At 38.6% G+C, this 25,487-nt stretch overlaps 1 protein-coding gene across 5 annotated transcripts in view; it reads left to right on the top strand.

The window, feature by feature from the left end:
• The window catches only part of LOC110452004 (neo-calmodulin-like), a 125,195-nt gene extending 100,835 nt beyond the window's left edge, over window positions 1-24,360 (top strand). For all 5 annotated transcript variants that reach the window (XM_021500251.1, XM_021500250.1, XM_021500248.1 and 2 more), the window contains exons 2-5: window positions 9,889-10,054; window positions 18,206-18,349; window positions 20,389-20,670; window positions 21,166-24,360. In XM_021500251.1, coding sequence (XP_021355926.1) covers window positions 9,889-10,054; window positions 18,206-18,349; window positions 20,389-20,670; window positions 21,166-21,209 — 636 coding nt within the window. In that variant the 3' untranslated portion in view covers window positions 21,210-24,360. The remainder of the gene's footprint in view (window positions 1-9,888; window positions 10,055-18,205; window positions 18,350-20,388; window positions 20,671-21,165) is intronic.
• The last annotated feature ends 1,127 nt before the right edge of the window (window positions 24,361-25,487 follow it).

The raw sequence follows: 25,487 nt of genomic DNA on the forward strand, positions 1-25,487 counted from the left end.
TTTCCTCCTGCTCTGTTGGTCCTGCTGGTCCCTTTCCTCCTGCTCTGTTGGTCCTGCTGGTCCCTTTTTCTCCTGCGGTCCCTTTTCCTCCTGCTCTGTTTGTCCTTCTGGTCCTTTTCCTCCTGCTCTGTTTGTCCTGCTGGTCCCTTTCCTCCTGCTCTGTTGGTCCTGCTGGTCCCTTTTTCTCCTGCTGGTCCCTTTCCTCCTGCTCTGTTTGTCCTGCTGGTCCCTTTCCTCCTGCTCTGTTGGTCCTGCTGGCCCCTTTTTCTCCTGCTGGTCCCTTTTCCTCCTGCTGTTTGTCCTGTTGGTCCCTTTCCTCCTGCTCTGTTTGTCCTGCTGGTCCCTTTTCCTCCTGTTGTTTGTCCTGCTGGTCCTTTTCCTCCCGCCATATTTGTCCTGCTGGTCTTTTTCCTCCCTCTCTCCTTCTCCTGCTGATCTATTTTCCTCCTTCTCTTTTTTCTGTTCTGTTTACTAATACCAAAGGTCTGCAAGTGTTTTATAGAATTGTAGCTCTCCTCAGTACATAACGTAATAATAATAATATACAACATTTATATAGCGCCCCATATAATTTGTAAAATTACTCTAAAGCGCTTTACAACATATGGATAATAGTAATGGTTATAATTGTGAAAACAAAAAACAAAGGCTTGCAATCACTTTTATACATTTAAGCAAGCAATGTGCACATAATTGAACAATTAAAAGGGTGGTATTTACATAACGTACATGTTAGCCATCCATTGTAGAGCAAACGTGCCTGGCCTACGCCTACTTGTACATCTAATTCTACATATCGCTTTCTCTGGATTTTCTTTTCTCGTACTCTCTACCAATCCTTAAACCTATTCGACAAGATTAATGACACAATTTAATCTTTTTTTTTTAAATCCCAATTGCAGTGTTTTGTCAGAACCCCATTCAGCGCATTCCACGGTATAGAGATTAATAAGACACGCCCATGCCACTTACTGTATATCTACAGGGCTCTGCGAGGTACCAACCTCGATGTCAGAAGATAAAGGTGTCGCTCAAAACCTTGTATTTACCATGATCAAATAATATTTTCAAAACTATAGAAGCAAATGAGATATTTGGTTTAACGTGGAAACCTTCGTTGTCCCGGTAGAACCAAATTCGCTGCTAAACCCCTATGACAGGTACAACGAATGTTCTTACGTAGTACTAAGTACATACATGATTTTACATATGTTTTGATAAACTAACTTCTTTGTTTGATGAAATGCCGTTTGTCTTCACAACACACTACCGAACACGTCGGTAAACAGAATTCTCCTACCGTGTACCACATACCGTATAATTAATACAACACATTACCGAACACGTCGGTAAACAGAACTCTCCTACCGTGTACCACATACCGTATAATTAATATAACACACTACCGAACACGTCGGTAAACAGAACTCTCCTACCGTGTACCACATACCGTATAATTAATATAACACACTACCGAACACGTCGGTAAACAGAACTCTCCTACCGTGTACCACATACCGTATAATTAATATAACACACTACCGAACACGTCGGTAAACAGAACTCTCCTACCGTGTACCACATACCGTATAATTAATATAACACACTACCGAACACGTCGGTAAACAGAACTCTCCTACCGTGTACCACATACCGTATAATTAATATAACACACTACCGAACACGTCGGTAAACAGAACTCTCCTACCGTGTACCACATACCGTATAATTAATATAACACACTACCGAACACGTCGGTAAACAGAACTCTCCTACCGTGTACCACATACCGTATAATTAATATAACACACTACCGAACACGTCGGTAAACAGAACTCTCCTACCGTGTACCACATACCGTATAATTAATATAACACACTACCGAACACGTCGGTAAACAGAACTCTCCTACCGTGTACCACATACCGTATAATTAATATAACACACTACCGAACACGTCGGTAAACAGAACTCTCCTACCGTGTACCACATACCGTATAATTAATATAACACACTACCGAACACGTCGGTAAACAGAACTCTCCTACCGTGTACCACATACCGTATAGTTAATATAACACACTACCGAACACGTCGGTAAACAGAACTCTCCTAACGAGTACCACATACCGTATAGTTAATATAAGATCAGTACAGACTCGAAACTCCTCCCTAAAGGACTATTACAACACAGAAACAAGCATTACAAAATATACCGCATAAAATCGTTTTCTTTATATGATTTCATGTTTCTTCATGGTAGTATAAAAATCCAGCACATACTTTTATCGTCAAAACCATATATTTACATAAATTTGCTCTGCATCCTTCCATGGCAATGCATTGAGAGGGCAAATGAAAACATCGGTTATTGTCTGTTCAAAGGATTTCGTCACAGCCGAGGAGCTCCTAGTTCGTATCGCTTATTTATGAATGAAATGACGTCACAGCGATATAAAGTAAACGAGTGCAGTGTTAGCCCCGATCAATGAGACACCAGCTGACAGAGGGTATTATTAGAACTAGGCACTGCAATGCGTCTGTTTTACGCTTTCCATTCACATTACATATAGCTAACTTTCTCATCGATATTTGCCCCCTTCAGGTCGCCATGTGCCTTACGTCGATCTGTTACGGTTATTCAAAATGTATGACGATTTTGTATCCGACTTTTCGGCTCTATATAATAAAGATATTGTTGACATTTTGATTTGTTTGGGTGGTCGGGTGGCGCAGTGGATAGCGCACTTGCCTTTCACCAAGGCGGCCGGGGTTCGGCGTTATAGAAAAGTGTTACCGGATCCCTTCACGCATTGGCATTGAGCTGACTGTAGATAACAGCTGTAGACGTGTATCTAACCGTTAGCGATCACAGCGACTAGTTATATGCGTCATAACTCTTTAGGTGACCTGAGCTTTGCTCAAGTGACCTATTCTAATCGCTTTCCGTCCGTCGTCGTGCGTCGTGCGTCGTCCGTCGTGCGTTAACTTTTTACATTTTCAACTTCTTCTCAAGAACTAGTGGATGGATTTTTTCAAACTTGATCAGAATCATCCTTGGTAGTTGAGGCTACAAAATTGTAAAATTCGGATTCTTACCCCAACCTCTGGGGCCAAAGGGAAAATAAACCAATATTTCAAAAATATTCTTCTCCAGACTCAGAGGTACTATATTCACATCACTACTGAATTAGAACCTGACTTAGAATTATTCGTTAGTACAGATTTTCTAACGCGATACCTATCTTAAACAAAGGAGACAATATCTAACTTATTGATTGACAGGGAATGCAGTACGAGATACCACAACGAAGTAATTGGCAATCACAATTAGTGCAAATAAATAGACCATTCCCAGCCTGCACTAACACGAACGAATTGGTCTTAAAATAGGAAAAAAATCAATTCACCCTTTAATAGTATTTCTTGTCACGATTGCAAAGGCAGTGACGTCAGAAGCTGATACGAAATGCATTTTCGTCCTCTGCAAGTTGCGAGCGCAGGATAATAAATAACCAGGTAATATCTTAATTGCTAATTCAGAATCTTTAGACGCGGATGAATGATATTTACCCATTTCCGGAAGCTGAAGAGTTCAGACTGCGGTGACATTCTGCCACTTGTTGTCCTTTGTAGTCGACGGTGTGTAGAACGGAGCAGTAAAAGCAGTCTAACCATCACATTATCTATGTTGTATACTATATCATTACTGCTGATTTGTTTATACAGAGTTTATAATTCATTGGCGATACATTAGAAGATATTTATCTATAGACTATCCCGTCTTTGCGTATTGCAGAGTTATCTTCTCTTGGGAGCAGGTATTGATTGTTTACGTCATTTGTTTGTGAGAAAAACGTCATCAATGTTTGAGAAAACGACGTAATTTTCTCACACAGACCAGTGACGTAACAATCAATACCTGCTCCCAAGAGAAGATAACTCTGCGATACGCAAAGACGGAGTACTCGTCTGTGGAAACTCAACGTCTTCAGGATGTAGACCATAGAATTAAAGCTATTTAGAATTGTACATGTAAATTCTGACAAAGAATTCAAATTAGACATTTTACCATTTTTTTTTTTTTTTTAAATTTTACTGTTAATGATATTGCTATTATAGTTTTACCATATGGCTCATAGTTCGAGGCTACTCATCTCTCTACCACCCAGTTCTTTGTTTAGCGAGAGTTTTTTTAAGAATCTTCCATACTAATTCAGACATATATCTGAATTGATCGGACCTGGATTACCACAGAACTTGTAACATTGCAATTTAGCTAATTACCGAATATCTGGTTTCACCACAGGACTAAATATCTGGTTTCACCAAAGGACTAAATATCTGGATTTCACCGCAGGACTAAATATCTGGTTTCACCACAAGACTAAGTATCTGGATTTCACCGCAGGACTAAATATCTGGTTTCACCACGGGACTAAATATCTGGTTTTCACCACAGGGCTAAATATCTCAATTTCACCGCAGGACTAAATATCTGGTTTCACCACAGGACTAATTATCTCGATATCATCACAAGACTAAATATCTGGATTTCACCGCAGGACTTAATATCTGGATTTTAGCACAGGACTAAATATCTGGATTTCACCACAGGACTAAATATCTGGTTTCACCACAGGACTAAATATCTGGTTTTCACCACAGGACTAAATATCTCGATTTCACCACAGGACTAAATATCTCGTTTTCACCAAAGGACTTAATATCTGGATTTCACCACAGGATTAATTATCTGGATTTTAGCACAGGACTAAATATCTGGATTTCACCGCAGGACTAAATATCTGGTTTCACAACAGGACTAAATATCTGGATTTCACCAAAGGACTAAATATCTGGTTTCACCACATGACTAAATATCTGGATTTAACTACAGGATTAAATATTTGGATTTTAGCACAGGACTAAATATCTGGATTTCACCACAGAACTAAATATCTGGATTTCACCACAGAACTAAATATCTCGATTTCACCACAGGACTAAATATCTGGATTTCACCACAGGACTGAATACCTGGTTCCACCACGTGACTAAATACCTGGTTCCACCACAGGATTAATTATCTGGATTTTAGCACAGGACTTAATATCTGGTTTCACCACAGGACTAAATATCCGGATTTCACAATATGACTTAATATCTGGATTTCACCACAGAACTAAATATCTGGATTTCACCGCAGGACTAAATATCCGTATCACCACAGGACTAAATATCTGGATCTTAGTACAGGACTTAATATCTTGATTTCACTATATGACTAAATATCTGGTTTCACCAAAGGACTAAATATCTGGTTTCACCACAGGACTAAATATCTGGTTTCACCACAGGACTAAATATCTGGATTTCACCAAAGGACTAAATATCCGTATCACCACAGGACTAAATATCTGGATTTTAGCACAGGCCTAATATCTCGATTTCACCACAGGCCTAATATCTCGATTTCACCACAGGACTAAATATCTCGATTTTAGCATAGGGCTAAAAATCTGGTTTCACAACAGGACTAAATATCTGTATCACCACAGGACTAAATACCTCGATTTCACCACAGTACTAAATATCTCGATTTCACCACAGGACTAAATATCTGGATTTCATCACAGGACTAAATACCTGGTTCCACCACAGGCCTAATACCTGGATTTCACCGCAGGACTGAATATCTGGTTCCACCACAGGACTAAATACCTGGATTTCACCACAGAACTAAATATCTGGATTTCACCACAGGACTAAATATCTGGATTTCACCGCAGGACTAAATACCTGGTTCCACCACAGGACTAAATATCTGGATTTCACCACAGGATTAATTATCTGGATTTTAGCACAGGACTTAATATCTGGTTTCACCACAGGACTAAATATCCGGATTTCACAATATGACTTAATATCTGGATTTCACCACAGGACTAAATATCTGGATTTCATCAAAGGACTAAATATCCGTATCACCACAGGACTAAATATCTGGATCTTAGCACAGGACTTAATATCTTTATTTCACTATATGACTAAATATCTGGTTTCACCACAGGACTAAATATCTGGATTTCACCAAAGGACTAAATATCCGTATCACCACAGGACTAAATATCTGGATCTTAGCACAGGACTTAATATCTTGATTTCACTATTTGACTAAATATCTGGTTTCACCAAAGGACTAAATATCTGGTTTCACCACAGGACTAAATATCTGGTTTCACCGCAGGACTAAATATCCGGATTTCACCACAGGACTAAATATCCGTATCACTACAGGACTAAATATCTGGATTTTAGCACAGGCCTAATATCTCGATTTCACCACAGGCCTAATATCTCGATTTCACCGCAGGACTAAATATCTCGATTTTAGCATAGGGCTAAAAATCTGGTTTCACAACAGGACTAAATATCTGTATCACCACAGGACTAAATACCTGGATTTTACCACAGGACTAAATATCTGGATTTTACCCCAGGACTAAATATCTCGATTTTAGCACAGGACTAAATACATGTTTTTGATTTTAGTATAGGACTAAATATCTGGTTTCACCACAACATTGAATGCCTGGAATTGAAATCGAAAATGTATTATACATATTTTTTGTTCGACTTTATATATATTGATATTTCCCCTGATGGACCTCTAAAGATGGGAAAGTACTAGAGAAGTACTTGGAAACTCTTTTGTCATTTCTTGTACATGTATATCGCACCATCACAAGGACTTTAGATGTGTTTTGTATTTCATTGATATATATATATATTTCATTGATATATATATATATATATATATATATATCTGCTGTTAAAATATAGTCCGTAAGGTTCATATAAATCCTCTGAAGAATCTCCTAGAAGAGATAATAGTACTTAAGACTCGTTGTTGAGAACTTTTCTTTTTACATTATTTCTTCGTCCGTAAGGATCATTTTTTCTTCTTTTATAATATATATCTATAAATATGTGTACCACTTTTGTCGTCAAAGTTGTGTTCGATAAAGTTCGTCGTTAGAGCTTAAAATTAGAACAAGATACTGTATCAGACTTAAATCTATATAATTTCCCCTTAATTTTTAAGCGAACTCATATCGTCTTTTGCTCGAATAGGTAACACTCTTTTATCTCAACTGTCAATCCGCTCACCAATGATGTCATCAAACGAATCAATTTTGAGACTGAATCGAAAACCACTTGCCATGAAACTTGTCTTATCTGACCCCTTAGTATAACGATTAATCGTCTATTCCTAAATATTGTCAAAATCCAAAAGATCTGTTTGAAAATTCACACTACCATATATTTTTTGTTGGAAAAACACCTCTATTCGACAGCAGGACGTAAGAGAGTCCTAACTATTCTAAACTGTGACAAAATATAAAAGATATAAGAGGTTCATATGCCCAATTAAAAAAGAAGGTTTTCGTCGACAACACAAAGGAGGAAATTGTTGTTGCTTTTTCTTACATTGAGTAAAAGATATTTTTCTTAAAGTCATCTTAGTCAGCATCACTCCAAAAACAATCCGACTAATTGGCAGCTAAATACTATAGTTCTCCGAGAGATACGTGGGCGGACTAGGAAATATGAAACACCTCAAAAAGTTATAAATATACTGCCCATCACAATCACATAAACGTTTTTCGCTGAATGTCTGATTCAAAACATAGGATGTTTGTCGACAAGGGACGGTGCACCGTATAAGGATTAGTGTCAACGTTTTAATATATCAGTAAGTTTAGCACGTGAACAGAATGCGGACTTCTAGTTCAGTGCTAAGCTGACGTGGAATGTCATTATTTGGTACCTTTCCAGTTTATGCCGAAGTTTTCCGATAGTATAGCTGGCATGGAGCTGCAGATAGATTTTACACCAGGTACATATAAAGAAATACATTTGTGTGTGAAATGCAGACAGTTTTGTATCCTTGGGCTAGCCGACAACTATCTGACACTCCATAGTGACCACACGATTCTGCTGACAACATAGTGTTACCCTCCATAATGTACGGTTTGTTTTCTTTCATGTTCATAGAGTATAATTTCAGTATACTGCCGTCGTTTGTTAAGCTAAAATTCGGCATTGTGAAAGGTTTTGAGGGATATATACAGCGGCTTTATCAATCAATATGGACAAAGAGAAACTAGACTACGTCAGTGGTAAGTTATCTTAGTCCCAGGCTGAGATAACTCTCTAACCTTAGACAGTTGTATCCTTACTTTTTCCGGTGTGAGATATCCTTTTCTCCAACCTATCATATGCGTGTCTCCCTTTTAAGCCGGATATGATCAGCTTGTTACCCCCTAGCGGGAGATAGGCTCATGCAGAATGGCGAGTGTTTAACAATAGTATGACGTCACGTCATCAATGCGTGGACGTCATGTCAACAGCTTCAGATTTTGGGGGAGAACTCTGGGTTTGCTAGAAATGCAATCACTTGCTAGTTGGCGGAAAAACAAGCATCCCCAACCTTGACAAACGTGGGTAATACATTATCATCCCGAGGGTAGATGCTTTCTCTATCACACCCTCAAGGTAGGGGAGGCTTCTATTCATTAAAAATGGTTTACGTCACGTATAGCAATACAATGCAGTTACGTCAATAATGCATCAACGTCTAGAGACAGCGGTGGACAAGTGGTTAATGCGTCTGACATTCTGCTACCATGAGCCCTCCACCACTGGGTAGCGGTGGTCAAGTGGTTAAGGCGTCTGGCATTCTGCTACCATTAGCCCTCCACCACTGGGCTGCGGTGGCCAAGCGGTTAAGGCGTCTGGCATTCTGCTACCATTAGCCCTCCACCACTGGGCCGCGATGGCCAAGTGGTTAAGTCGTCTGACATTCTGTTACCATTAGTCCTCTACCACTGGGCCGCGATGGCCAAGTGGTTAAGGAGTCTGACATTCTGTTACCATTAGTCCTCTACCACTGGGCCGCGATGGCCAAGTGGTTAAGTCGTCTGACATTCTGTTACCATTAGTCCTCCACCACTGGGCCGCGGTGGACAAATGGTTAAGGCGTCTGACATTCTGCTACCATTCGCCCCCCACCACTTGGCTGCGGTGGCCCAGTGGTTAAGGCGTCTGACATTCTGCTACCATTCGCCCCCCACCACTTGGCTGCGGTGGCCAAGTGGTTAAGGCGTCTGACATTCTGCTACCATTAGCCCCCCACCACTTGGCTGCGGTGGCCAAGTGGTTAAGGCGTCTGACATTCTGCTACCATTAGCCCTCCACCACTGGGTCGCGGTGGCGAAGTGGTTGAGAGCCCCCTATCTCTATTCTATTAATCTCGCTCAGTTACAGGTAATATATTTTATTTCTTGCACCATTTCGTTCGAAAACAATATTCAATTTCGCTAAAGACTACAAGTATCCTGTGTGGGGCCTGAAATAAATATGGCCTTTTCACTACTTAAGCTACATTTGAATGCTTCCGCGTAAAAATGTAGTCCGTCCGTACAAAGAAGATAAAGCCTTTCACAGTGAAGATGTTATTTTGTCTACATCATCGGGAATCTTACTACATCAAAACAATATGTGTAACGAAAAAACAGAATATTTCTAATCAAGGATGTAAATTTTGAGCTATTATTGCGCGGATAAATGCATTGATGGGTAAACCATCCGCGAAACGTCACGTAAAGGTACCAAACAGACCGTATCTGAAAGAAAAATCTAGCACGGATTATGACGTGAAAGATCTCTGTCTGAAGAGTGAGAAAACGATTTCTGTGATTGACCTTATCTTGTAAGATTCTAAAAAGGAAATTCAAAACATGCACAGGGGCATTTATATTCCATAGGGGGATCAAAAGTGTAACAGAATTCCTTAATGTGTTTATTTTTTGTATTTTTCAGTCGACCAAGTGTAAAAAGCTAATCCGGCTCAGTCCAAAGTCTAAGAAAAAACGTGTGAAGGAATCGAACGGAATGGATGGTTGTCACAGTGCGGACCATATTGACGTGAAGGAGTGCTATAGTCGTAATAAGCTTCCAAACGGCTTCACAGACAAAGAAAGCCAAGGTAGGTTCCGAATGTATCCGAGTTTCAGTGTGAATGCCTCAATGCCTCATTATGAGCAAAGTTATCGTCGCTATTATATACTATTGTGAAAAGTAATGGGCGAGTTTGATATTTCCGAATTATATATCTGAATTCGAATGTTTAATTTGTGTCTTTAAACATGCATCTTAAGGATCGAGTGGAAACTCGTAACTTGTCATAGCGAAACATAAGTTATAACTATTTACGTAAGTTGGTCAGATATATTTTAGTCGTTTTCCTCTCGAACATATATAACAGTTGTGAAATTGTCATTGTGACCTCATTTTATAACTTTGACGTCAGTGTGTTGCTATGAAGTCAGTACAAAACGGATGATTCAGAACTAGGAAAGTCACCAAACTTTGACACGATATCAGCTCAGTGATGTCGAGTAACCAGCAACGTTTATCTTAAATACTGACATTATGTTTACCTTTTAAGTGCAATTTATATCCCCTATTTCGTGTTTATTAGGCGGAAATATGAATTTCAAATAAATATTCAAGTTCGCCCTACGAACCCTCATTTGAGCCCAAATATTATTGTCTCCTAGGAATTGCCGTTTCTTGATAGGCCATGCTTATCAAACCGATGTTACTCGAATTATTCTAAACACAGGTAATATTTTTTCTAATGATGCGAAACATCATAGTATGAATATGAATAAAGGATGATTGCTCAAAGCAAGTTCTGTATCGTCTGCCCACAATTGATGTCCATACCTGTCACCAGATACAAATCATTCCGGTACAATAGCGTCACTTAATACCGAGACATGCAACGCTTGTATCTAAAACTGGCTCATTGGAAGTCACAGAAGTAACGCATTATTATACAGTTACTTCAATTGCAAAACTTCTCAGTCAGACTTCAAAAGGCGCAGTGTAAGGATTTTATTGCTGTCATATTCTCCAATAGATTTTTTTTTGCCGCTGTGCAGAAAGGCATATTATTGTTATTATGTTTTGCACTGCATCTTGAAGTAGATGCTATACAGTTAGTGGCTCCATCGATTGGCCTCCCACGACCGTCAGTAGAAGTTCTACGCCGCCCACACACACGCATGCGCAGACTTACAGCTGTATGATGGTAGCCAATGTTATCACGCTGGCCGCATTGTTACGACAAACAGTTCTTATATAATGATTTAATCATAAGTTTTTCCGATTCCATGGGATGATAATTGTCTTGAGACAACTTAAACTCCTTAGCAGTTAATTAAAAAAAGTTAAGCACAACACGATTTATTACCCAATAGAGTTGACAATTACAAGACTAATCCTCAAATGAACTTTTAATATACTTGACCAAGTGAACATGGGTTTGATTTATAATGATTCTGAGCAATCTGACCTAAATGACTGGGATAAAGATGGATATCAAAACTACTAGTAATAGTGCATTAGATTTGTTTAAGTAAATGGATTTTGTGGAACGTCTAAATTTGACATGAACTTGAAAATAATATTGTATAAAGTGTGTGCTATAGTTTTCCCAATATATTTCTTGGTAAAATAATATCGCATAGCCAGCATTTTCAAGCTATATAATAAAAAAGCATTGTATACAGATATTAAAGCCTGCGAGATATTTGCTGGAAATTACGGTAACATGAATACCTGCACCCAATAAATCGTGCTTGATTTTATCGCTTTAGTATATATTGTCCCTCATTTTGTTTGTAATTCTCCTATGTTCATGTTGTCCCTCCCTTTGTTTGTATTTCTCCTATGTTCATGTTGTCCCTCCCTTTGTTTGGATGTAGCCTCAGTTTATGTTGTCCCTCTTTTTGTTTGTATTTCTCCTATGTTCATGTTGTCCCTTCTTTTGTTTGGATGTTGCCTCAGTTTATGTTGTCCCTCATTTTGTTTGTATTTCTCCTATGTTCATGTTGTCCCTCCTTTGTTTGTATTTCTCCTATGATCGTGTTGTCCCTCCTTTTGTTTGTATTTCTCCTATGTTCATGTTGTCCCTCCTTTTGTTTGGATATCCCCTTCTGTATTGTCGTTCCGTGACAACACTGGGGTCGGGTTTTATTCTGGTTTGTGAAGGCTGTCGTCTATTTTATTCTCTTTTCACTTTGATTGGTTGTTGGACTAGCTAACTTTCACCACGCGTTGGTAACACACTTATCGGCTAGTATGCGTATTAACTCTAGGACCACGAGTTGGTACATGTAACACACTTGTCGGCTAGTATGCGTATTGACTCTAGGACCACGTGTTGGTAACACACTTGTCGGCTAGTATGCGTATTAACTCTAGGACTACGTGTTGGTAACACACTTGTCGGCTTGTATACGTATTGACTCTAGGACCACGTGTTGGTAACACGCTTGTCGGCTAGTATGCGTATTAACTCTAGGACTACGTGTTGGTAACACACTTGTCGGCTTGTTTACGTATTGCCTCTAGGACCACGTGTTGGTAACACACTTGTCGGCTAGTATGCGTATTGCCTCTAGGACCACGTGTTGGTAACACATTTGCCGGCTAGTATGCGTATTGAATCTAGGACTACGTGTTGGTAACACACTTGTCGGCTTGTATACGTATTGGCTCTAGGACCTCGTGTTGGTAACACACTTGTCGGCTAGTATGCGGATTGACTCTAGGACCACGTGTTGGTAACACACGTATCGGCTAGGATGCGTATTTACTCTAGGACCACGTGTTGGTAACACACGTGTCAGCTAGTATGCGTATTGACTCTAGGACGTCGTGTTGGTAGTCGGCTAGTATACGTATTGCCTCTAGGACCACGTGTTGGTAACACACTTGTCGGCTAGTGTGCGTATTTACTCTAGGACCACGTGTTGGTAACACACTTGTCGGTTAGTATACGTATTGCCTCTAGGACCACGTGTTGATAACACACTTGACGGCTAGTATAAGTATTGCCTCTAGGACCACGTGTTGGTAACACACTTGTCGGTTAGTATACGTATTGCCTCTAGGACCACGTGTTGATAACACACTTGACGGCTAGTATAAGTATTGCCTCTAGGACCACGTGTTGGTAACACACGTGTCGGCTAGTATGCGTTTTGACTCTAGGACGTCGTGTTGGTAACACACGTGTCAGCTAGTATACGTATTGCCTCTAGGACCACGTGTTGGGAACACACTTGTCGGCTAGTATGCGGATTGACTCTAGGACCACGTGTTGGTAACACACGTGTCTGCTAGTATACGTATTGCCTCTAGGACCACGTGTTGATAACACACTTGACGGCTAGTATAAGTATTGCCTCTAGGACCACGTGTTGGTAACACATTTGCCGGCTAGTATGCGTATTGAATCTAGGACTACGTGTTGGTAACCCACTTGTCTGCTTGTATACGTATTGCCTCTAGGACCACGTGTTGGTAACACACGTGTCGGCTAGTATGCGTATTGACTCTAGGACGTCGTGTTGGTAACACACGTGTCGGCTAGTATACGTATTGCCTCTAGGACCACGTGTTGGTAACCCACCTATCGGCTAGTATGCGTATTGACTGTAGGACCACATGTTGGTAACACACGTGTCGGCTAGTATGCGGATTGACTCTAGGACCACGTGTTGGTAACACACGTATCGGCTAGTATGCGTATTGACTGTAGGACCACATGTTGGTAACACACGTGTCGGCTAGTATGCGTATTGCCTCTAGGACCACGTGTTGGTAACCCACCTATCGGCTAGTATGCGTATTGACTGTAGGACCACATGTTGGTAACACACGTGTCGGCTAGTATGCGTATTAACTCTAGGACCACGTGTTGGTAACACACGTATCGGCTAGTATGCGATTTAACTCTAGGACCACGTGTTGGTAATTGTACCAAATCCACTCTCTGACACACTGCCAGCACTGCATTCTTTACAAAACATTCCACTCCTATACATGTTTGACTGGTAGGAGGGAAGCCAAGCTTTGTTCAGAACACGGTGTGTCTAACCAAGTCGGAATTACTAAGCGTGTTATATAGGTTTTTAAGGATGTATGTTTTTTCGTCATGATAATGGATCCCGTAAACGCTTGAAAAGTAGTAAAAGCGTTCGTTCGAATTAGACTTAAAGAGCTATAATCTTGATGGATATATGGCCTAGCTATTTACTCAATAATCATATGTTCAAGCGCCAAATACTTTTCATTTCGATTTGTTTAGAATAAACATACTTCCTACAAGTAGTACCATAATCCTTTGTAAGGAGGGCCTGACAAAGGTACGCCCACGTGTAAAGAAGGCCTGACAAAGGTACGCCCACGTGTAAGGAGTGGCTGGTTGTGGCAGTCGACTTACGACAATGTGTTTATGTCTCACATACTCGTGTTTTAGAAACTCATTTCAATTATGGAATTTCATCCCTCTCTGGAGATAAATTAATAGGCTGAAAATAGTTGCGTTTATGTCTGCTGCTTTCTCCGTTTCTACCTATGACGTCAACCAGAATGTCATACTTTGATAAAATGTTCTTCACGAGTGTAATGTTATCGGATTTTTTTGTAATCAGTTTTTCTTTCCTGATAACTCAGTCAGCATCATATCTGATATTCCAGCATTGTGTAATAACTAAGGACTATTTTTGTTTTGCCCAATCTGTGATTTGCTTTAGTCATTGTCGATTTAAACAAGACCTGTTCTACAGTAGCTTTATTTTCCTACACATTACAAACATGTCCTTGCTAATAAATGCATTAAGATGAGTGACTCAAAGCTGTCAGACTATCCAGGAACCTAGTGTTATCAAGCAGAAAAGAAACAAACAAACATGGCGTTGATCAGCTTCGTGTTTTGACGGAGATGCCTCGGTGTAGGAAAGTAAGTGATAGCTCGTTGATAGTTTTCATAATGCAATGACAGCTTTATGTGATTTAAAGGGACTATTGCCGTATATATTTAATACCCATAAAACAGGAAATCAGTGCTATAAATGTTTAAATCGGCCAAAAATAAAGAATTTTCAGGGGCGGATCCAGGATTTGCTAAAAGGGGGGGCCGATAATTTTTTCTCAATAGTCAACGGTGTGCTGCGAAAGGCAGCAGCCCGAGCGCGTAGCACGAGGAGGGGGAGGGTACAGACCAAAGAATGTGTTTTCTAGAACGTCTCAGAAGCGATTTTCCGTGTTCTGAGGACTGTTTTTATGTTTAATTAATGAAGAAGAAAAAACATATTTTAAGTATGGCCCAAAGACTTCATTATTACCTAATTTGGCGTCCCGCCCGCAAGGGGGATACGAGAGGTCCACCGTCAAAATATAAATCTAGTCTTCAGACATTGTACGTTTGTCGTTCAAAAGAACAAATAACACCATAACATCGTTGCTGTTTAATTAATGAGTTACTCATGGCATCACTAAGTTACTAAACAAACGGTAAGTTCAAATCAGTGCGACACCCAAGGCAAAAAGTTTTGGACCTTTTTTTTTGCTAAAAAACATAAAATAATTGTGAAATGCACTAATGTAACGGTTCCTGACTTGGAGCATGTATATTTTATAGTTGAAGTGTCATGGTTTGACATTTTTTTTTATCAGAGTATGTCTTTAATTAATGAGTATGATAAATTGCCATATTCAATACATATTAGCAGATTACGATAAAAAAAAAAATTAAAAAAAAAGGGGGTGTGGTGGGGGGGGGGGGGGGGGCGTACGCCCATTACGCCCTCACCTGGCCCCGCTACTGATATAGTCTCGCGTTTTATAATTGTTGACTAATTCTCTAGTGTAGACAATGATATATCTGAAATGTCCAAGCTGATTAACTAATGTAAGCTTGGTACAACTTAGGAGGCACATACGCGTCACCTTCAAATTTAATTTAAAATTATCATACTTGTTAGTACAGCATATCATCTCATTCTGCTACGTACAACTTCTTACTTCGTACACAATAGTATGCTGTGTGAAGATACTTTCTTGTACGTACACGAGGGTAAGCTATAAGTACCACAATGAGATATTATGTTGTACATACAAGATAGTTAAACAGTTTCAACAATATATATAATACCAAAATAATTGAATGGATATGTTTAGTCGATTATACATAATATTGTCAGCCCGGGGCCGGGGCCGGGTGTGCCCTCCCCTAAATCCGCGCCTGATTTTGCGCTGCCTTACGGCCAAATTTGTTTTATATGGACACATTTTACGGGATTGAAACTTTGTGTTTCTCGGCTGTTGTTTGTATACAGCGCCTTTCTCGTTTACCTTGAGTCACGTGACAATTCTGTCTAACCCCGTCACAGAATTTAATTATGTAACAGTTTTACAGTTGTACGGTATATCCACTCTGAGAATTAGCAGTACCATATATCATTACATAGTGTTGTAAAGCACTCAACAACTGGGTAACGTTGGGTAATCGTAACACTATTATAATCACTATTCGTGTTTGGTTATGTGACCTACTTACCTGTCGGCTATGGAAAGTCGGAATCAAACTTTACTGTCTGTTCCTAGATCTGCCTGCTGCATTTTGTGCAACCCTCTAGTCTTGCCTCTTTTAAGGTCGTACATCTTCCTGTTTAGCTTCTTTGCCATCCCCGTCACGAAAGAACCCAGCTCGTTTCGCATAGCTTCGCCATGTTGTTTTTTTTCTCGTACAAACTCCTGCGCAGTGCTACATGTACTTGCTTAAGAGACTTAATTTATGCATTTAAAACCGGGACGTTTAATTAGAATAAGATTGTTTTACGTAATTATTAGATATGTTTGCAGACACTTTTAATTTGTGTAACTTATACAAACTGTAAGTTGTGTGACATATTTTCTGAAAATGACACGTTTTATGATATTTTTTAACAGTGATGTTTACCATTAAAGTCCATTTAAAGTAATTAAACAAATCACCCGATAATATAAACTATAGCAACATATGTTCTACCGTATCTTACACCCCAGTTGGGGCTGCTGATGCATTTTGTATGTAAGTGGGTAAAAAGAAAGATGTAGCAGCAGATCAAAGCCCGTTAATCGGGAGGTATACAGAAGAAACCATCGATTCTCTTACGTTAACATGCATTGGGATTCTGCAGTGGTTAACTCGCGAGGTATCTGTCTGGTGTAGATGTCCATAGCTAGATAAGTGGTCAAATTTACACGTACACGATTAGATATTTCTTACCGTATTCCGTCTTTGCGTATTATCTTCTCTTGTGAGTAGGTATTGATTGAACATACGTCATTGGTTTGTGTGAGAAAATTACGTCGTTTTCTCATAAATTGATGACGTTACTCTCACAAACAAATGACGTAACAATCAATACCTGCTCACAAGATAAGATAACTCTGCAATACGCAAAGACGGAATACAAAGGATCCAAATGATCGAAACGTCCCTAAACCTATAAACTGTCTGGAACGATAACTACAGTAAACTACGGCTATAGGGAGTCTCAGGGTACCTACTTCATACTAATACCTTAACGCATGCTCTCATTACTTGTTGATGATAAAGAATTAAATAAACAGGGACTGACATCAACGAAAGAATTTGTCTTTGTTGTTAACTTTCAAACTATGCATTCATGTGCTTAACGATCAACAATAAAAAAAAACAATTTGGTAGTAGATACAGTATACCGAAAGTGAATTACACTGCATCATCGACGATGCTAGGGGTCAAAAGGTGGGACGTTCTAATTAGTCTAATCTATTGCTGAAATTAACGGGACGGAGCGTAAAACCCTTTACATTACTGACTTTCAGCGGTAATAGGAGTTCTGGTATCACATTAAATAATGAGTAAAGTGGTAATATTACATTTGTATTAACCGTGCCAATACTCAAATGAGCTAACCTTGGCTATGAAGTTTAGGGTATAAACCTCAATGGGTCCTGAGACAAATTCAAAATGAACTGCTTCGCAGTTCATAAAATCTGTCTCAAGACCAATTGAGGTGTATACCCCATAAACCTCAACAAAACAGAATTCAATCCTTAAATGACGTTATAACTTTTACATCTTCCAGCGGAGGTTTTGCTATCCTTCAAACGTGTCTTGTCTACCTGCACTGATTAAAATCCCCACAGGACAGGAGAAAATCTAAGCTCAAATCGGACAGTCAATAGCACGGCATGTATTACATATATTCTTTGCACGCACGTTCAAAAAAACTATTTTGTCTTATTTCAGAATTAAAACAAGCATTCAATCTCTTCGACAAGAACAATGATGGGAAAATATCGAGTGAGGAACTTGGGTGTGTGATGCGGATGTTACGTCATAACTACACGCAGGAGGATATAGACGACATGATAAAGAACGCCGATACAAACGGTAACAAAATCACTGGAATCACCTATTTAAAACGTTTTGTTGCATATGCCGAAAGTCAAACAAAGTATATACTGCACCATACGGACACTGCGTATATTGAGGACCGATCTGTGATACCTATTGTCAAAGGTCATATTTAATGTGTCTAGAAACACAGGTTACCACTTGCTTAGGGATACGGTTTTTTTAGATTTTAACAGTACTGATATCGTCTGCGAGCTTTATGCTGCACGTTCGTATAGAGGTGGGCTTGTTATTTCGGAATAAAAGAATTCGACACACTGACTTCAAGCCTTAGATGAGAGTATCGTAATGGTTTGTGGTATATGGGAGGTAACTCGAATGATTGGAAATTCTACTGACAGTGGCCAGGTTGTTCCTTTTAAGGTAATAGGATTGTGTCGCCATTTCTCAGTAGAATTTCTTCAAATTTTGTAGTTATATTGCTTTGAAGTAAAGAAAATGTTCTGCCCTAAAAAAAAATAAAGGTTGTCACAATTTTAAGGAATTTAAATGGAAATTTATGTAAAAAGGAGTGACTTTTGAAAAAAAAATGAAAGACACATTTTTTTTGCAAAATAATGTCAATAAAAATGTAACTGCTATAGCTTAGTATTGCATTAATGTATATCAATTTAATAAATGCTGAAATTATGTCAAATAAATTATCTATAAACGATTAAAAATTGACATTTTATGATAAAACCATATGCACATTGTAATTGCAGGTAAGAGTTATCTTTCTTGAAAAAATTCACAGTAGTGAAATAGGTGGCCGGTTTCCTGAAGTACAGAAAAATGGATACATGTGGCTCATTGATAAAAAAAAACTGAATTAATGCCTGCATTGCTTTAAAATACTTCAATATTGAGAGAAAACACTCTTCTGTCAATAATAAACATACAATATTCATCAGTTTAATATTAAACATTAGAATATGCGGAAATTGTGATACTGTCTCCCTACATTTGATTTTCAACTAGGGATGTACTTCCTACTTCCGTTTATCAATACACTCCTATGACCTTCCCTATCAACAGTTACCTCTCCCTAGCTTCCGTTTGGATATACGTGTAGCATAGTTGGGCCAGGACAGTTAAGTTGACACGGTAAATCAAGTGGTTAGAGCAATATAACATCAATTTGAAATCCAGACTCCGAATCCCGTTATAACCCCGCTGATTGTTTTTAGCTCATCTGGCCCGAAGGGCCAAGTGAGCTTATGCCGTGGTACGGCGTCCGGCCTCCGTCCGTCTGTCGTCCGTCTGTCGCCCGTCCAGAGTCAACTTTTAACTTTAAACAACTTCTTCTGAATATCCAAGAGGCCCAGGCTGATGATATTTGGCCAATATCATGCTGGGATGAAGGGTTGCCAAGTTTATTCAAATGAATGACCTTGACCTATATTCAAGGTCATAGGGGTCAGTATAACAGTACCTGGATTACGGTTGTAACAGAACCTGTATTACGGTTGTAACAGTGCATGGATTATAGGTGTAACAGTGCCTGGATTTCAGTTATAACAGTGCATCGATTATAGGTGTAACAGTGCCTGGATTACAGTTGTAACAGTGCATGGATTTCGGTTGTAACAATGCCTGGATTATAGTTGTAACAGTGCCTGGATTTCAGTTGTAACAATGCCGGGATTATAGTTGTAACAGTGCCTGGATTACGGTTGTAACAATGCCTGGATTACGGTTGTAACAATGCCTGGATTATGGTTGCAACAGTGCCTGGATTATAGTTGTAACAGTGCCTGGATTATATTTGTAAAATGCTTGGATTACGGTTGAAACAATGACTGGGACGGTCGGCACTTGGACGGCAGATCCTGAACGGGTTACCGTTCGTATAGAAAGAAGGAGTTTACTTGTTTAGCCATGGCTTTATCGATATACAAGGTGACCTAGATGGTCGTTAGATATACAGAAAGTATTATACATTAATTATCCAGACAAAACGACTGGGTCCTTGTAAGTCTTGCACATCTATCTACTCATATAGACAACTGATACATATGCTATTTGTTTTACAGAGAATGGTTTTGTGGAATTTGACGAATTTGTTGTGTTAATGCGACGATGGCATCAAAACACGGAAGTAGATGGCGCTGCAGCATCATCTTCCGTTTCTCCCATTAGCAACGAGAAACAGTTGGAGGCGTTTAAAGTGTTTGATATGGATGGAAACGGTTATATAGATAAACATGAACTTCGATACACTATGCGAAGACTCGGGGAAAATCTATCAGAAGAAGATATCAAAGAAATGTTTAAAGAAGCTGATTTAAATGGCGACGGGATGATTGATTTCAATGGTAATGTTGCAGTTTCATGTGATTTCATGCACATTAAAATCCCCACAGATCTGCTTCAAAAGTGTACAAACGGACCGTTCCCGGTTCTAGTTTCTGCATAGTCACATTACAGCTTTTGTTTGGCCATTTGATATCTTCGATTTGTAATACGTAAACGCAGGGTTAAAATATTCCATTTATGTTTTCATCGTGTAAATTATAATCAACATTTCGTTTTCGAACAAATGTGTGCTCATTTGATATCTTCGATTTGAAATACGTAAACGCAGGGTTAAAATATTCCATTTATGTTTTCATTGTGTAAATTATAATCAACATTTCGTTTTCGAACAAATGTGTGGTCATTTGATATCTTCGATTTGAAATACGTAAACGCAGGGTTAAAATATTCCATTTATGTTTTCATCGTGTAAATTATAATCAACATTACGTTTTCGAACATATGTGTTGTGATTTTAGACATTTGAACAAGTTTTGTTTGTTTATCTATTTCAGAATTCACGCGGTTGCTTCATCACCTAGTCCCGGATCCCGAGTAGAGGAGAGCTTTCTTCCATATTATATATATATATTTATTAATGGTGCCACGATTTCCCTTATTCTTCTTCAGTGTTTGTAAACACTCGGATTTCTTTTTTTACATTGTGTCTCCTTCGGATCAGATCTGACTGGTAATCACATATCTGATTAGTTGACAACGGGAAGTTGACATTTTAATTCCGGAGAAAACAACGAGGGAAAGGATTAAAGGGGTGACATATATTTATTTGAAAATGTGTATCTTCATTTAAATATGGACATGAGAAATTAATATATATATAAGTTTACGACATGTTCGTGACAACATGTGCTGACAAGGTCTGGAGAACGACTAGCCGTAATAGGAGTTCAGGCCTTCAGTACCGAACATCTACTGTTTCCTTGTTTCATACCTCAATTCCGAAACAAGTATAGATAAAAACTATTTTATCTTTATTTAGACGTAGTCGACAGGAGAACAAAGGTCTATTCCAATTTTGACAAATAAGGACGAGGAAATAATATATCTAAATATTTGAGAAGCAACAGTCTTGTTTTAAAACATAAAACGGGATCCCGTAGATCCCGGGGGTGGGGTGGGGGATACAGCAAGGAAGGCGAACTGTAATGAGGATTTATAATAAAATCAGGAAATTTAAGTCAAATATTACTTTTACTCATCTACGATACGACACAGGTTGTAGAGGTTATTTTAAAGGTGACTTGAAGGTCGAGCAGCGATTATAAATAAAATATACATTTATGTCGCCATTACAATTTACAAATCATTTTCGTAGTGTTCTAACTAACAGCCCACTTTATGTTCCGTTTAAAACACACAGTCTCGACTACATTTACACCAACAGACATTAGAATTATAATATGAAATCCCGGTCACGTGATAATTGTGACAACATATCACGTTGACTGGCAGAGTGGTAGATTGTTTGCAAAGAATTGATGATCTATGGCAATTAAATAATCGAAAGTATACGTCTGTACTTTCACACAGGTTGGTAGGTGACACAATAGGACACGAAGGAATCGCGGTGACGTCTCGTTAAGGCTGTTAAAATACATTGCTCATTGAAACCTGTCTAATCGGACGCCTGAGTATTCCGACAAATATTCTAACAACCATACTGATGCAACTGCAGGTCTACTGAATACTGACATGTTTATTCTGACCAACAGAGTGTCGGACAAGATTTCAGTGTGTTGTTGAAATTTGAGGGAGGACATTTACAAGAAGTGTGTCGCTATTTAAAAAAGAAAATGCTGACAATATACATATAATATGAATGGAATATAACTTTTAGTAGATGTTGACGTCACATGTTACTCTGATGAACGATAGGATGGAAGCAATGGCAGATACTTAATATGCTGAACTACTGAAACAATATATATATGATAAGGGTCTATATAACTCAGTGTGATACCTTTACCTCTATAAATACTCATTCACGCAATTATTTTCCCTGTTTGTATTTTATTTACCCAATCAATGTATATTTCGTTGGTCAATACAACATTCCAAGCAAAGAGTATGACAGGTAATTGTGTTATATACCCACTTAATTAGTAGCTTATTATCTCCCCCTTTTATCACGATTTTCCTGTTATGTAATCGTGTGTCCTATTTCGAGTTATTCCCCTCGGTTTAATTTATATGTGCTGGCCTTTTATTCAGCGGTGCGATATGATATGGTTTTACGGAATGTTTTGTCTCGTTTGTACATGTTTGTGGTGGTTTACTTCATTTAGAAATATATCAAATGTTAACTTCTGATTGGCTGTTGGCAGCAGATGATATACGGACAGGTCCCCACAGTCAAACATAGAACTTATATTACCAATCCTTGTTGTTTAGGGAAGGCAGATTTGTACGGTGTTTGTTTTGAGATTTTTTTTTTTTTTATGTACCGCGGATATTGATTGGTGCTCTGACAGTTGCATAGTGACACCTGTCTACACTGAAGCTATAACAATACAGGAATCAATGCATAACGGCCTACCATCTGTCAACCTGCTGTTTAATGCCTACTTGCTATCAAAACAAAGTATTATAAACTTGGATCACCTGTTCACCCTTTTATGTGAATTTCTGTGGATATTCGAGGTGCCTACGGTGTACTGGTGGTGCAGACAGGCGTTACTATACTTGTCCTAAAGGACGTGTTTTAAATATCTTAATACGATTCTGTACAGCGTCGCACTAAGAACTACATCAACTTTCACGACGAAAACTGGTTTAGCGCACAGCAAACCTTTGATATTATGCAAAATTAAAGCATTGGAAGAGCATAGGATATTGCATGGAATTTCTTAGTGTCATTTTACCAGAAACTTTTGCAAATAAGTCGCGCTTTTTTGCTGTAGAAAGCAATTTGATTCTGATTGTCTTCATAAAAGGATGCAAATTACAGAAGTTTTAAAAGAATGTCAGATCGCAGATTATCACAGGAGCGAACTAAACCTTTTTTCCTTATCTACTGTATTTTTAAAATCATCTAAATTTATTGAAAAAATGCATCACTTTTCAATGAGGATTTCTATGCCGTTTGAAATATATGTCTCATCACATTCATATTAAAAGTGTTTAGGTGCACAATGGTCATATCGATTTTCGAAAAGAAAAAAAACTCTTTTCTTTACCATACGACGATTATAATCTATTCGGCTTATGTTGATATAGCGGAGGTAGATTTCATTCAAATATATAGATATACCAATAAGCAAATTAAAGATTAGTACAGATTTCATAGTACTTCACAAACTAGCTATATTTGAGATGAAATCATTTCTAGTCACAAAAGGAGTCGGTATTTGCTTTATTTTGAGAAGGCCTTCAGTACATACCCGATTTAAAATAACTTACTGTTGTGTGTTTTAGTGTTTTCAAATTTCGGGAATGATCTGTTTCAGCTCCAGTAGATATAGGTAGCCTGAGGTGGTTATTCTGATTATAAATGTTATGTTATAGAGATGGATTGGCTCTGCGCATGCGTACTACAGATGTTCGATACATTGTAGTAGGTGTCTACGATGTATAATGTTAGTTGTTAAACCTAGTAGCACAATTTATTTTCATATGTAAATAGTTGTTTGTACAAATTCAACTTGTATATAGTTTTCCTACCTTGATTAAAATGTTGTTTAATGATCTGATTGAATATGTTGTGTTTTACTTTGAAAGTCATGACTGTGCTACAAATAAGCCATTCAATTAGCGTCAGAGTCTCACATGTGAAGATAATTTCAGAGAAATTGGAATCGACCGAACTGAACCCTGACTTATCAACTAAATACACAGGGTACGGGGTACAGGGTACATGGTACGGGGTACAGGGTACAGGGTACAGGGTACGGGGTGAAGGGTACAGGGTACGGGGTACAGCGTAAAGGGTACGGGGTGCAGGGTACAGGGTACAGGATACAGGGTACGGGGTACATGGTATAGGGTACGGGGTACAGGGTACAGGGTACACGGTACGGGGTACAGGGTACAGGGTTCAGGGTACGGGGTACAGGGTACAGGGTACTAGAATCAGGTACATATGTATAACGTTCGTTCACCCTACTCCAGCATTGACAAGTCGTCCAGAAGACATTGAAAAGTTTAAATATTTTGTGAATGCATTTCCTTTAAGATATTTCAATCCTTCATCCAAAACCTCGTTTTAAGTTTTAAAATAAGGTAAAGAGGAATACAATTTAGGATAACACATACATTGAATCTTCTAAAAGGTGTTCTATAATATACATCCTACTCGTCTGTTAATTAACTACATATTACATGCAAGAATATCATCCTATTACATATACATGCATATATCTTTTAAAACTCGACACACATGCACAGAATATAAGGATAATTCAATATCTCACTATAGATAAATATTTCCCATTCCCAAAACATATCTTGTGCAACAGCTATATTTTTTTCTGTATATAAAGTTTATTGCACACTCACATACATATACATGTACATTCACACACAAATACACAAACACACATATTCACTTTACACCTGAATCTAACTACACGATACTTTACACCTAAATCTAACTGCACGAGACTGTACACCTGAATCAAACTACACGATACTTTCCCCCTGAATCTAACTACACGAGACTTCACACCTGAATCAAACTACACGAGACTGTACACCTAAATCTAACTACACAAGACTTTACACCTGAATCTAACTACACGAGACTTCACACCTGAATTTAACTTCACGAGACTTCACACCTAAATCTAACTACACGAGAATGTACACCTAAATCTAACTA

Source organism: Mizuhopecten yessoensis, unplaced genomic scaffold, assembly GCF_002113885.1.
Source record: "Mizuhopecten yessoensis strain PY_sf001 unplaced genomic scaffold, ASM211388v2 scaffold6361, whole genome shotgun sequence".
In the NCBI taxonomy this organism is placed as follows: domain Eukaryota; kingdom Metazoa; phylum Mollusca; class Bivalvia; order Pectinida; family Pectinidae; genus Mizuhopecten; species Mizuhopecten yessoensis.